Consider the following 14070-nt stretch of genomic DNA (forward strand, 5'->3'; position numbering starts at 1 on the left):
GCTATGTTTTTTATCCCTCAACGTTCAAACACAAATCTGAAGTCTAAACGTAGAAAATCAACCTCCTAAGAAAATAATCTGTTTTACTTAGCAAAAGTAAATTCCAAAAGAGAAGCTGGATATTTTGTGGGCAGAAAGGTAGGTAGGTAGGAGTTTTTATTTCTGTGAAAGGTCCTGGTGGTGTTTAACTTCCTTGACATTAAACCAAAGGATGTTAGCTCATTTATAACATAAGATAATTTAATCAAAATCATCATCAGAAGCATAATTACCTTTAACTGTAAGATGGGCACAAGATTCACGAGATTCTGCCTTTTCTGCTACAGATTTTATTTCTGCTGCATCCTTGACTTGGACACGTGTGTAAGTCAGCGAGTAGCTCTTTCCTGAAGCAGAGAACCACAGAGTCACTAAGGCTGGAAAAGACCACTAAGGTCATCTAGTCCAACCGCCAGCTCATCCCTACCAAACTGTGCTGTTGAGAGCAAACCCACAACTACACTTGGCTTCCTTGAGCAAAGAGCTCTGAGGCACATGGCCAGGCTGAGCATCATCCATCTGGTTTCACAGCATCACTGCCTGTTCTCTCATGTCAATGAAACCACCCATTCCCCCACGTCCACATCCCCACAAAAGTGTAATCTAAACATGGCTTCTACAAGGACTGACCAAATGTGGCCGCCGTCACCTTCAAAGTACCTGATACAGAAGGATCACACTCACTGTCAGACAAAACCTCTTTGGAGAGGTGAACTGACTGCCCTGTTCACCCCCACTTTGGAAATAACTGCACTTATTTCCTACCTGCTCCCGGCAGTGTGGGATGGTGGGATAGCATCACACTTCCCACACTAAGCATCCCACCATGTCACTTGTTCCACCCTAAACTCAGTCCCAAAACAAAAGGGGAACTCGCTTCTGAACCTTCTTCACTTCATTTCAGATGTCTTATATGCTTGATCTCCAACCCACCCCCCACTCAGGAGAAAGATCCCCCTCTTACACCCTACCATCTTGCCGCATTCTGATGTTGTCATCAGCCTTCAGTTTGTTGTCATCTTTGTACCACTGGCTCTGAACCTCATCGTGTGAAATCTCACAGACAAAAGATGCACTCCCATATTCATTCACTTCCACATCTTCCAGTGCTTTAACAATCTTGATATCTCCAGCTGTGAAGCACTAGAGATATATTTGTCAGGATATTTCCAGAACTGAGTGCAGCATCTTTTCCTTACACATATTTGCGTAGAAAATAAGTAGGATTATGTTTTATTCTAAACCATCATCCATTCCTGAGTCATTTCTCTCTTCAACACAGTCAATGCATTATTGCCCTTGAACTAAAAGATAGACTTACTAGCTACAGTGGAGCTCCCTGCAAACAGTTTTCTTGGAAACCAGAATCTCATTTATTCTGAAACATTTTAAGTAAAATTAAGGGTAGAAAAACAATAGAACTGAATGAATCTTTAAGGTCATTTAGTTCCAATCCCCCTGCTTTAGGCAGGGACACCTCCCTCCAGACCATCTCTTTTCCTCAGGGTCAAGGCTTCTCTCAAATCATTCTCCTCTAAGCCTGTGCCTGTGCTTGGGATTGCCCTGACCCAGGTGCAGGGCCTTGTACTTGGCCACACTCAAGTTCATGAGGCTGCCAAGGGCCCACCTCTCCAGCCTGTCCAGGTCCCTCTGAGTAGCATCCCTTCCCTCTAGCACATCAACAGCACCGCTCAGCTTGGTGTCATCTGCAAACTTGCTGAGGGTTCATTTGATTCCACTGTGCATGTTGCCTACAAAAATGTTAAATAACACTGGTCCCAACACCACCCTCCACCTGGACACTGAGCTATTGACTGCAGCTCTCTGAGTGTGACCATCCAGACAGTTCCCTATCCTGCAACTGGTCCATCCATCAAAACCATTTTTCTCCAGTTTGGTGACCAGGATGTCATGCAGGACGGGATCAAATGCTCTGCACAAGTCCAAGTAGATGATGTCAGTTGCTCTCCCATTATCCACTGATGCTGTTACTCCATCATGAAAGGCCACCAAGTTTGTCAGGCATGGCTTGAATTTGAGGAAGCCATATTGGTTACCACCATCACATCATCTTTATTTTCCAAACTATGCCAAGGAGAAATAGACAGAACTCTACAATGTCGTGTCACTACAAACCTGTCTGAACCATTGGCTTCTCTGCATGCTCATCACTAGTCTCTCCTTAGCTTGTGTGCCCACAGTGTATGGGGAATGTCAGCCACAAATCTTACCTAGGGGACATCTTTGCTTCAAAATCCCTTGAACATCACACAATCCTTTTTAACTGTCCAGGTCTGCACTTCTTTATGTCAGAATCAGACCATATTTCTGTGCTGCTATTTCCCTTTCCTTCTGAAGGGCCTGGATACAACTTGGATTAACCTCAGGAGCAGAGTTCCTGCATAAAACAGCCTGTACTGAAACAGCAACCCAACCTGGTTGCAGACTGAGAGAGAAAATGAGAGTTCACCACTTGTGAATGAGACTTCTCTTATTTCCCTGGGAAGTAATGCCCACTTTTTTACTTTGACTGAGCTCCTTCCCATCCTAGAAGGGAAAATATCAAGTCAAATCTACATTAGTCCTTCCATCTCTGCACTGAGCAAAGGGAGCCTTCAGATCTATGCTTAATTCACCCACTCCCCTAGAATTAATGGAACTGTACTTACTGGAACATATGCTGAAGCTTAAGCACAGTGCAGTGTTTTTAACATGTAGGAATGGCTATAGAACATGCATAAATTCTGGCTGACGTATGACAGCTTAAAGCACTGCAGAGGACTGTTAACAAGCCTGTTTGGACATCACCTTGAATAAATGACGTTATCCCCAAGTAAGGGAAGGAACAGCTGAGCACCGGGGAGGTACACAAAGGGCCAGAGCAAATTCTCACACTGTCAGGTGCAAAGAAAACTGAGATTTCACCCTAAAACCCAGTTCACAACAAGGCTACAAAATCCTGGCTGAGAATTTCTGAATGCTCACCAGTTGTTTCCAGCTCGAAGGTCATCTTCTGGCCAGCAGCCTCGCAGATGTATTCTCCAGCATCTTTCTTCTCCAGCTGCTCCACAACCAGACGCCGTGTTTTGCCCACAGATTCCATTCTGAACTTTCTGGAGGAGGCAAGCAGTCTTCCATCCTTGAACCATTTTACTCCGGTTGGATCCTGTGCTACTTCACAGCTGAGGGAGGCACTTGCTGCCAGGGCAGCACTCACCTCTTTCTGCACCTGCTCCTGGTTTATAAACACAGGTTTTGGCTCTGAGGGAAAAAAAGAAAAACAGAAGGACTGAAATGAGACCATCTTGCAGGTTTGTATGTACAGGTTGGAACAGGTTTAGGTTACCACTTGTGCCCAAACTAATAGCCTTCACTAGAGAATATCAGCTCTTCTGTTGAAACATAGTGTCAAAGCTAGGCAAGAAAGAACCTAGGAACTGAAGGAACCAAGAGGGTCCTTGAACACCAGTCCCATGGTTGCAAGTCACTATGCAAACATATTGAACCCAAAAGAACATCTGTCCTGCAGGCAACCAAAACCTGAGTTCCTTTTACTTAAGACCCACTGTGAAACATCAAAACACATAAACATGCGATAGTCAAACCACTGGCTGCCTTTTCATGACCCAGAACAGTACTCCTGGCTTCCTGAACAGACTCCTCATGGCCTCTACCATTGCCACAACTGTGACTGTCGAAGGCACAAAGGAAATATGCTCACCAACGCAGTCCTTTCTTCTTTGGGTGTGATTTGCAGATATCTATCTTACTTTGAGCTCTGGGAATAGTCAGCTCTACCAGGTCTCTTACTGTGAGTAGCAGACTCACCTATCCAGATGCAGCCTCCAACATAAAGGCATAGTAAAAAGGCAGTGTACTACTAGGAGAAGTTCCTGCTTCTCCTGCCATGTCACTATTTCCCATCCCATCCTGAGAAAAGCCAAGCTTATCTCACATTCTTAGAATCATAGAATCATAGAATTACCCAGGTTGGAAAAGACCTTGAAGATCATCAAGTCCAACCGCAGCCTAACCATAGTACCCTAACACTAAAAACCCTCTATTGCATCCAAATGGTGGAATATCCTCATCCTCCTGGAGGCACATTAGTCAGGTCACTTGGGAGGCAGAGTTGGTCAGAAAACAAAACTGTTTTTCCTACTCTCGAGCCACAACATGGCAATGAATCTTGGATGACTCGCCACACCACTTTCTTCCCCTTGCTGCCAACTACTTGATGCCCCAGAAACATTAATCTACATAAAACTTTTCAGTTATATCTTCCCCATAGCATGGGACAAGATCCTCCAAGATGAATAAAAAGTGATCAGACATTGGGCTTACACCCAAATGCTCACCGTGATGCCCCCCTTCTAAATCATTCCGGGAATCAGCTGACCTTCACAGTTCTCCAGTTGTACCAGTGTGTGGGGATAGACAGGCACAAGTACAACCTTCTTGTATATGGATCTGCTCCCACAGCAACGGATAAATCTGGAGTTTTTAAAGTATGGAGCTGACTGTCCTAAGGACTTTTTAAAGCTTTATGGAGGAGATACAAAGCGAAATATATTCAGAACGCTTTTCTCCATTTTCCCAGCAGACCTGAACAATACCAGTCACGGTTTCCAAAAACATGACACCCAATAGGAAACATTCTTATAAAAGAATAATCATTTTTCTAAATATTCTAGAAATTATTCTAGAAATAGAAAGGTCAAAGAGTGCCCTTTCTCACCTGTTACATCGATCTTGAAGGTGAGTTTCTGGCCAGCAGCCTCGCAGCTGTACTCCCCTGCATCTTTCTTCTCCACCTGGCTCACCACCAGCCGACGCTGTTTGCCCTCTGACTCCACCCTGAACTTCTTGCTCGAGGTGATCAGTTTCCCCTCCTTGTACCACTTCACCTCCATCTTCTCCTGGGCCACCTCGCAGCACAGTGTGGCATTTTCTGTTGGTGCAGCCTTCACCTCCTTCTGCACCTTCTGCTTGTTGATAAAAGCATCCTCTGCTTCTGGAATTGAAGGCAAATGGGCACATTTAAGACATGAATCTTTTCTACACAGCCTTCCCCAAATGCCCAAATTAGTCTTTGGACTGTACTGTTGAGGACAGCTTTCCCACTCACATTTCCTGACAGTGCTATAAACTGAATGCCAACATCTGAACTATATCAATTGCCAGTGAAGAACTTCCTCCCTGCCAGACCAAAACAGTTTAGATAGCCCTAAACTTGTTTTCATTTCCACCAGTATCATGTTCCAAAATCTTCAAAAATTAAAAAACACCCCTTTCCCCACTGTCCAGCAGCACACCAGCATACGCAGTCATTGAAAAGTCTGTTTCATACAAGGGGACAGGCATTACATTGTCCAAACAAGCTGACAGCTGTAAGTTGCTTTGCCAGCAAAAGCCAGGTGAGGGTCAAGGTTAAATTCTGTTTGTGATTAAGTCATAGTGAGGAAATGTATTTTTCTCACCTACATATTTCTGAAAACAGTTCTAATATCTCCTGAGTTTTCAGATGCAGTAATAAAATGGTTTCCACTATGGAATCATAGAACGGTTTGGGTATAGAAGGAAGATTTAAAGATCATCCAGTCCAACCTCTTGCCGTGGTCAGGGACATCATTCACTAAATGAGGCTGCCCAGGGTCCCCATCCAGCCTGGCCTTGGACACTCCAATGATGAGTCACCCACAACCTTCACTGGACAATCTGTTCCAGTGTATCACCACCCTCATCATAAAGAACTTTTCTCATGTCCAAACTGAGTCTACCCTCTTCACTTTTGAAACCATTGCCCATTCTTATGTTGCTATAGACCCTGGTAAAAAGCCTTTTTCCACTTTCTTATCAGACTCTCCTAATAAATAGAATGCCTGTCTTCCTCCATTTCTGGAAAGAAAAGCACCAGCTTGAAGCCTTTCTATTTTTAAGCATTTCTTTTGTACCTGCTATAGAGAAGAAAACAAAAGAAAATACGGGAAAACCTCTTTAGTTGCAGGTTTCTTTAATTTAATAGAAACCACCAATGCCGCCGTCTACCATTGTGACCAAATGCTGTCTCTAACACTATTTAGGAAGAAGCATTTGCAGGGGTGTGCTTGTGCCCTGAAGATATCTTTAATAACCTTTAATTACCCCTGTAATTATTGACTTCTCATTTTGCTATCATTGCATCTACTTGAGATCCCCAGGGAAATTCCCGAATTATTTCCAGCCTGTCTTAAGCTGAGGCTACCCAAGTCCTCTGCGTTCATAGCTTCAGAAGGCAAACAGAAAACTATATGAATTAAACAGAATTTAAGCACCGTCTACATCACTGAATGCTGGGGTTGAATGTGTCAAACCACTTAACTTTCCCCTCCTTCTTTGTTGGGGGGTTCAATACAGTTGAAACAATTTCTCTCACCTGTGACATGAATCTTGAAGGTGAGTTTCTGGCCAGCAGCCTCGCAGCTGTACTCCCCTGCATCTTTCTTCTCCACCTGGCTCAGCACCAGCCGATGCTGTTTGCCCTCTGACTCAGCCTTGAACTTCTTGCTCGAGATGATCAGTTTCCCCTCCTTGTACCACTTCACCTCCGTCTTCTCCTGGGCCACCTCGCAGCTCAGCGTGGCATTTTGAGTCAGTACAGCCTTCACCTCCTTTTGTACCTTGTCCTTGTTTGTAAACACGTCTTCTTTCTCTGCAGGGACATCACAACAGTCACACCATTTTGCTGTAGTCTGCTGCAGAGCCAACTCCAGTTCCTCGTTTTCACTATACTTGCCCTTCACAGGGAGCATCGTGATGCCTCATTAAGACAGGAAAATACTTTCCCCTCTATTTTGCCTTGGGAAATGATAAGCATATCATTTCATATCATATCATATCATATCATATCACAAAGCTAAACATTTCGCAGTCTGATAGCAGATTTGGACATGAGATTTAGAACACCTGCATGCACTGCTGAACCACCTCCCTTATCTTTTTTTCTTCTCATGTCTCTCTACATTTCCAGTAAATCAGAAGGGAACGGCCCTCTAGAACAGGTTGCCCAAGGAGACTGTGGATGCTCCATCCCTGCAGGCATTCAAGGCCAGGCTGGATGTGGTTCTGGGCAGCCTGGGCTGCTGCTTGGCAACCCTGCACATAGGAAGAAGGGGGTTGGAACTGGATGAGCACTGTGGGCCTTTGCAACCCAGGCCATTTACGAGTCTGATTATTGGCATTTTCCACCTAATTGTGTCATTCAAATTTTGTAACCAGATCTCTTCAACCACCTCCCCTTTTCTCACTCCTTGCATGCCTGGTGTGCTCTTGCACTGTAACCCTGCAGACACCAGCTGACTACAAGAGCTGCACAAGTTACCCTCCTTGCCTATGGTTTGTTGCAGTAATTCATTCCTGGATGGAGAAGCACATGTAGAAAAGTGTTGCTATGACACTAGATGACAAAGAAAGTCCTATAGCCAAAATGTTTTGCACCAGAGAGGCTGTCAGTTGATCCTCCAAATGCAAGACACACAAAATGAACCGTTCCTTTCTCACTGGGATTCCAAACATTTTCTCACCTCTGACTTTCACTTGGAATGTTGCTTTGTCATCTTTTGTTTCACAGCTGTAGCTCCCTCGGTCTTTCAGGGTCACATTTTTGACCATGAGCTTGCGGTGCGTCCCCTGGGAGATGATGGTTGTCTTCTGGTCCTGCTTCACCTCTGATCTTTCTCCATACGACAGCTCCGCTTGCAGCTGACACCTCACACACCAGCTCCAGGTCTTCAGAAGGACTGACTGATATTTCTGGAGTTGTTTTGGGCTTGTTGACAAAATTAATGGCTTCATCTGAAGAAAAAAATAGAAAGTGGTTTACATCCTGACTCAGGCTTATTCAGCACAGCATTAAGATACAGTTAGAACTGATTGTAATGTCTCTGCTCATTTCATTTGGGTGATCAAGTTTCACCTCTGGTGGTACTCACATACAAACGTGTGCTTGATTCTCCTGTGTAAGGAAAGAGTAAGTTCTATGCAGACAGTTGTTATTTCTTTTAATCAATTCTGTATTCTGCACACGTTCTTCTGAAGCTAAAATGAAGGCAGATAAGTAACGTGTTTGCAATACATGAACAAACCTATTCAACACTTTGTCTCTAAGCTAACAAGCAGCGTTTGATGAGCACATCAGTATTTCATGCCCTTCATTCCATCCAGACAGAACCTGCCTGAGGAGCAAGCTGATGGCTGTCAGCTACAGGCAGACCTAGCTTAGTACTGCATTTCTTACAGCAACAACTGTTGCTTTCAGTCACTGAATATACCAAGGCCAATTACTATGCCAGGCACATTTATGGCATCAGTGAACAAGTAATGCATTAAAAATTGTAATAGACAGGAGCCATCTATTCTTTTAAAACTAGGTGACCAAAGAACAGTCCCTCTAGAGTCAAGCTGTGAAGAACTAATAGCATCAAGCAATATCACATAGATAGATTACTTCCCTGCCCTAAGACCATCTTGTGACCATTTGGTGCTATTAATTAAGCCCTCTTAATGGCTTTTTTGTCTGAGCCATGTGACATTTTGTGATAGGAGTTACTGCTAGTGTTCCCTTCACCCTACACCAAAGTAGGAGGTATCCATTCTCAGGGAATCATGCAGGCTTCCTCTGTATTTGATGCTCAGAGACAGCCCCAGAACTTTTTAAATCTTAGCTTAGCTCTCATCCAATAATGTTCATCAAACAGTGCAACTTGTCCTTTGGGGATGCCTTTGTTCTGCATCAACCAGTTCCAACGGAGTCTTCTTGGCTTGTTTTAGATCAGTTTTTCAACAGATAAAGCCAGGGTCTTTGAATTACAAAGTGAAATTGCAGAATGCATGATTCTCAACCAAACAGAACGGGAGGTGGGATGCAGGGTGAATACCTGAGCCAACACCACCTGCAAGCAATCCTTCAATATCTTAGGAATCTCTAGCCATCCCAAATCCAGTGTTGTGCTTGATCTATCATCTCTGCTGAGTTTTTAGCTAGCTGATGGTGAGCATCATGATGGTGATGGGTGAGCAGTCGGACTAGAGGGTCTTAATCAACCTTAAGGATCCTGTGATCAGAGGAACGTGAATGTGCTGTTAAAGATCACAAGAGCTGCACTGCAGCATGAGCATACACAGCGAAAGGTTTTCAGTAGAGCTTCGGTTCATAAATGAGGACTGGGTTATGGAAAATAGGCTCAAGAAATAAACCAGAAAACAGATCTTAACGCCAGGTTCTGTGAATGCAGCCAGCTGAATTTCACAGATATTGAATTTCAATGACAATTTCTTGTGTTATTTTACCCACCAGCTCCACCCTGAACAGGAACATGTCAGTGACAAGCATTACTCCTCCAGGCTTGACCTGACAGTGCTTTACTTGCACTATGAGCTAATGGCTGTGCTTACAGCACCTCAGGGAGACACCTCAGAGATCACAATGTCCTTCGGGTACAGCAGGAGACACTCAACTCTCCAAATGTGGAGTTTAATTTGTCAAAAGAGGAGACAGGATTCCCATGCTAAGAACTTAGGACCATTTCAGTCATAGGTTTAAAGATGATGTAAGTGCTGAGGCAATAGATGAACTAGAAGAATGAAGCCCAGATGTCAGGGCTCAAGTCGTGACTCCAGCCCCAGCTGCAGCTAAGGCTGTCTTGAATTCATCACAACACAGTTACATTATTAGCTCATACTGTGGATTTGCATAGGAACAACAGGAAGGTCAGAATTGCTTCAATAGAGCTATGCAATCTTTGTCCTAAATACTGGAAACCCACAGGGTTGGACAAATCAAATGAATTAAGTCTGAAGTGCTTTACATGGATTGTGATCCCATGTTTGCCTCACAAACTTACCTGAGACTTTCCAATCAAAAATCAGAGTGTCATCTCCAGTTTTGCAGATGTATGTTTCCTCATCTTCTTTCATTACAGGTGAAGCCAGAAGATTATGCAGTTTCCCTTTATCTTCCATTGTGAACTTGTTACTAGTCATGATTTCTTTGCCATTTTTGTACCACTTCACCAGGACATTGCAAACAAATTGAGCCTAAAAGATGGAGATATCATTCAGGACCGAAAAGAAAAAAAGAATTCCTTTATGGAAATTAATTGGAGCTCAAAAGTTAGATGATGAAACTGGCCCCTATTAACACACACTGGAATAATTGACTTCAAAGATTCAAAATCTCACCACTGTCTTAGCCAAAAGTTTAAGCCCAAGGCCACGGTCCTATTTTACTGCGGGTAATGGAGTTTGTTTTCCAACTTCTTGTTAACATATCATTTCAAAACAGCGCACACAGCTGAGTTGGGTCTGTTGAGACAGCACAGTCAGAGCTGCTAAAATCAAGTCCGGATTATGCATGCATTTGTTCTGCAGTTCCAAGAACACAGATGGATAATACTAATTCAACAACATTCTACAGAACGCCTGTCTTTTAGGAGCTCGAGAGCCAGCTGATGGACACTGGGATCACTGAGATCCTGTCAATACATTTAACTCCATCCTATCATACAGTCAAATTTCATTCATTTTTTCAGGAACTGTCTCTTATCATTGTAGTCCCCTCACCACTGCTGGATGTGAGCCCAGCCACACAAAAGCAGCTGCTGGTTTTCACTGCAGATACTGCAGTAAGGAGGAACAGCCTCCGGACTGGACCAGCTGAGCGTGGCCCTACCAGGATTTGCTCCAAAGGTCTTATTACCAGTAGTGCTTCCTGATGAAATACATGGGGGTCCTCCTTTGATTCCAACCCCAACCCACCCCACCATGCCCCCTGATAACATCCATCAGGGCCACATCTCCACAGTTCCTGAACACCTCCAGGGATCCCACCACCTTTCTGAGCAGCCTGTGCCGGTTAATTCTGTGGGCAGACCTGCCAGTATGAAATATTATGCTAACATGACAAAGAGAGAGAAGAAAAGCAAAATTAAGACTAGCTGACAAGCCTTGGCAGGAAGTTCTGCTCTCCATCAATTTAGTCCCTGTGACTCTTCACAGGTCTCTTCTACATTTTGGATCACTGCAACAAAAAGAGCTGTTGACATCATCTCTCATGGCCACCCTGAGAGAAGAGCAGGAAGGCTGGGATGCTCTTTTTCCTATCTTTCCCTTGACTTCCTCTATATCTTAGGGACGAATCACAGGACAGAACACAGAAATCAAATGGCTCTACAAAGCAGATTGGCCAGTTCAAGTCAAAACAGCCACTGAAAACACACCAGATGCTGTCTGACAACAGCTGGACTGTCGGGGAGTCAGGTGAATGCAGTCTGCTGGCCCTGGGCAGGAAGAGGACAGCCCAGACTGTCACATACCTTTCACTGAAAGCTGATAGAGCATTTTATCCCCCTCACAGATGCACTGACAACTTCCAGCATCATCCATTGAGACGCTGTGAATTTTCAGGGTGTGTTTCTTCCCCACAATGTGCAGTTCCTATTTTTCACTGGCCTTGAGCTCCTTCCCATCCTTCATCCACTCCACAGTAGCGCCTGTGTCTGAAAGCTCAGCCTGCAGTTTGGCTTCCTCACGCAGCCGAGCGGAGATCTTTTCTACATCTTTGCTCTTCTTGGTAAATCTCACTGCAGCACCTGTCAGGAGCAAAGGCCTCATTATTTCAATTTAGATCAGGCTAACGTGGTCAATGTTTGCTTCAAGATCCCTAAAAAAGTATCACCTTCTGTTCCTGCACTCATCATTGTGTCAGTGCTGAGCAATTCAAGATATTTCATTTGGTCTTCTTGCCGGATTTACTAAGTAAAAATCAACCAAACATCTCCTTCTACTGATTAAGAATGCTCTAAACATGCTTCTGCAGAGGTTTCCACCCAATGACAAACAGGTCCTCCCATCATGAATCTTTGTTCTATTTTGTCATGCAAAGCTGATTGACAGAGATATTATTGGAATGATTGCTCCCCTACTTCTAAACTATTCCAGTGCAATCAGAAAGGCTGTCTGAACCTGGAGCTGAAAGTACTGCTCTATGGTGATGCAGTGGTAAACCTGCTGACTGAATGCACTGGCCAGTAGCTGTGAACTGCAGACATTCATCAGCTGGCATGAAGCAATCTGGTTCAGATACCAAGCAGCTGGGTAGACTGGCTTACCCTACACTCAGTGCTATCATGTTTAGGTCATTACCAGGACTCACATCAGTCCATGGGATGCAATTTCAGGTATTTGGTACAGGCAGTGAATGCCTGCAGCCCCAGTTCTAATCATCAGATCACAGCAACTATGCCTTGACTGTAAGAGGAAAGGAGAAGGATCAAAGCAAATACCTCTCACTCTCATCTTGCTGCTGACATCAACATTTTCGGCAACAAATTTCACTTCTGCTCCACCATCATTCTTGGTGATGTTCTTTATGATTAGGCTGTGAGTAGTTTGGGTTCTCTTGATGATGCAGGTCTCGATTTCCTGTAAGACTTTATCACTGAGGTACCAAGTGCTGCAACACATTGTTGTAAGATCAGTAGTAAACATGGCATCCCCTCCAGGTACAGCTTCACCAGTTGTTAGGGGGGATTTCACAACCAGGACCGGTCCTGAGGAAGAACATGGAATGCTCTTTAGATGCAAGTCTGGTATCTCATTTAGAGATGGAAGATTAAATCATGGGTACATTTCTACTTCTCCCTTTGCATGAGTGCTAGAAGAAGCACTTCTGTGCTTAAGATCTGTTACAGAAAGTTCTGCCTCTTGCACATGTGAGATATCAAAAGATAAGGATATTCATGTCTCTGTCACAGAAACAGAACTTGTATCACTTTAGTGGTAGCTGGAGGTTGATAGGAGATAGGAGAACTAGGAATAAAGGAAAGCCTTTGGTGTGTTAATGCACTACTATCCTTAAAGTCAAATGAAACATCTTTAGGGAACCAACACAGCAGCTCAGCACACACTGACCCATTTCCATTGGGGTTTTTGTGCTTACCAAGGTGCACGCTTCCTGGGAATTCCAGATACAGGCTCTATCCATGTGCATTGACTGCAGACACTCGGAACTGATCATCAGCCTCTTCAGACAGATTGCTCACTGTGAACTCTGGGACGGGGACATGAGACTCGTGGCACCTCACCCAGGTGAAGCCAGTTAGTTTCTTTCGTTCCACAATGTAGCCATCGATTGGAATGGGGCAGTGCATCTTCGGAGGGGACCATGCCAGCGTCACTGAGGTTTCTGTTTTATTTTTCACCACGGGGTCAGTTGGGGGCTGGGTGGGAGGTTTTCTGGGAGCTGAACAGAAATAAATACAGAAATATTAGCATAAGGTCATGTAGGCTGGAAAAGACCTTCAAGATCAGCAGACTCAACTTTCAGCATGACCTACTGAGTCCCACCATTAACTACTGTGCTACCTGAGGACATACATGACAAGCTTATTCCTGCAGGTATTTGCATAGTGAATATATTCACTCTCTGGTTGCTTTGGAACATTTTAGAGGTTAAAATCCCATCGGACTTTTTCACTGTGTGCAGCCACTGATACAGGCAGGAGGCTGGGAGTTACCTGATGGGCTCTAGTTACAGACTACTGACACAGTAAAGGATTGATTTCATTTCATTTTGGCCATCAAAAAGTTTGGAGTTTGGTTTAAGTCATCCATCTAGACTCCAATTATAATCATATGGAGAACAGCGCATTTAGGAGAACTCATCTCATCTTAATAAACCTGAATGAAATCACAGAATCATAGGATCACGGGAGGGCTTGGGTTGGAAGAAACCTTCAAGATCATTAAGTTCTAAACACCCTGCCATGGGCTGGCTGCCCACTAACCAGCTCAGGCTGCCCATCACCCATCCAACCTCGCCTTCAACACCAAGGACAGGCATCCACAGCTTCTCTGGGCAGCCTGAAATGGAAGCAATGAGCCACATGTTGAAGATACTCAAACATTCATGACTGTAGAGAGAGCCAAATACTCCATAAATATTGCCTGCCTGGTCAATGGTATTAAAATGCCAACAACAGACTCATCCAGCTC

The 14070-nt window shown here is 44.2% G+C and overlaps 1 protein-coding gene and 2 long non-coding RNA genes across 3 annotated transcripts in view; 1 reads left to right on the plus strand and 2 right to left on the minus strand.

The window, feature by feature from the left end:
* LOC146756367 (uncharacterized) overlaps nt 1–14070 on the plus strand; it is a 499728-nt gene that overhangs the window by 115948 nt on the left and 369710 nt on the right. The gene's annotated exons all lie outside the window — the stretch shown is intronic.
* On the minus strand, nt 2978–5059 carry LOC146756370 (obscurin-like protein 1). Its single transcript, XM_085524350.1, has 2 exons — nt 4778–5059; nt 2978–3300 (listed from the first exon to the last, which is right to left on the minus strand). The coding sequence occupies exons 1-2, from the start codon at nt 4950–4952 to the stop codon at nt 2978–2980; spliced, it is 498 nt and encodes a 165-aa protein (XP_085380476.1). The 5' UTR covers nt 4953–5059.
* Nucleotides 7753–11658, minus strand: LOC146756371 (uncharacterized). The gene is made up of 3 exons (XR_014937534.1): nt 11391–11658; nt 9921–10113; nt 7753–7872 (listed from the first exon to the last, which is right to left on the minus strand). It is a non-coding gene; the product is annotated as an uncharacterized LOC146756371 (long non-coding RNA).

Source organism: Coturnix japonica, chromosome 27 (genome assembly GCF_054131305.1).
Source record: "Coturnix japonica strain WE chromosome 27, WE-NBRP24, whole genome shotgun sequence".
NCBI lineage: Eukaryota > Metazoa > Chordata > Aves > Galliformes > Phasianidae > Coturnix > Coturnix japonica.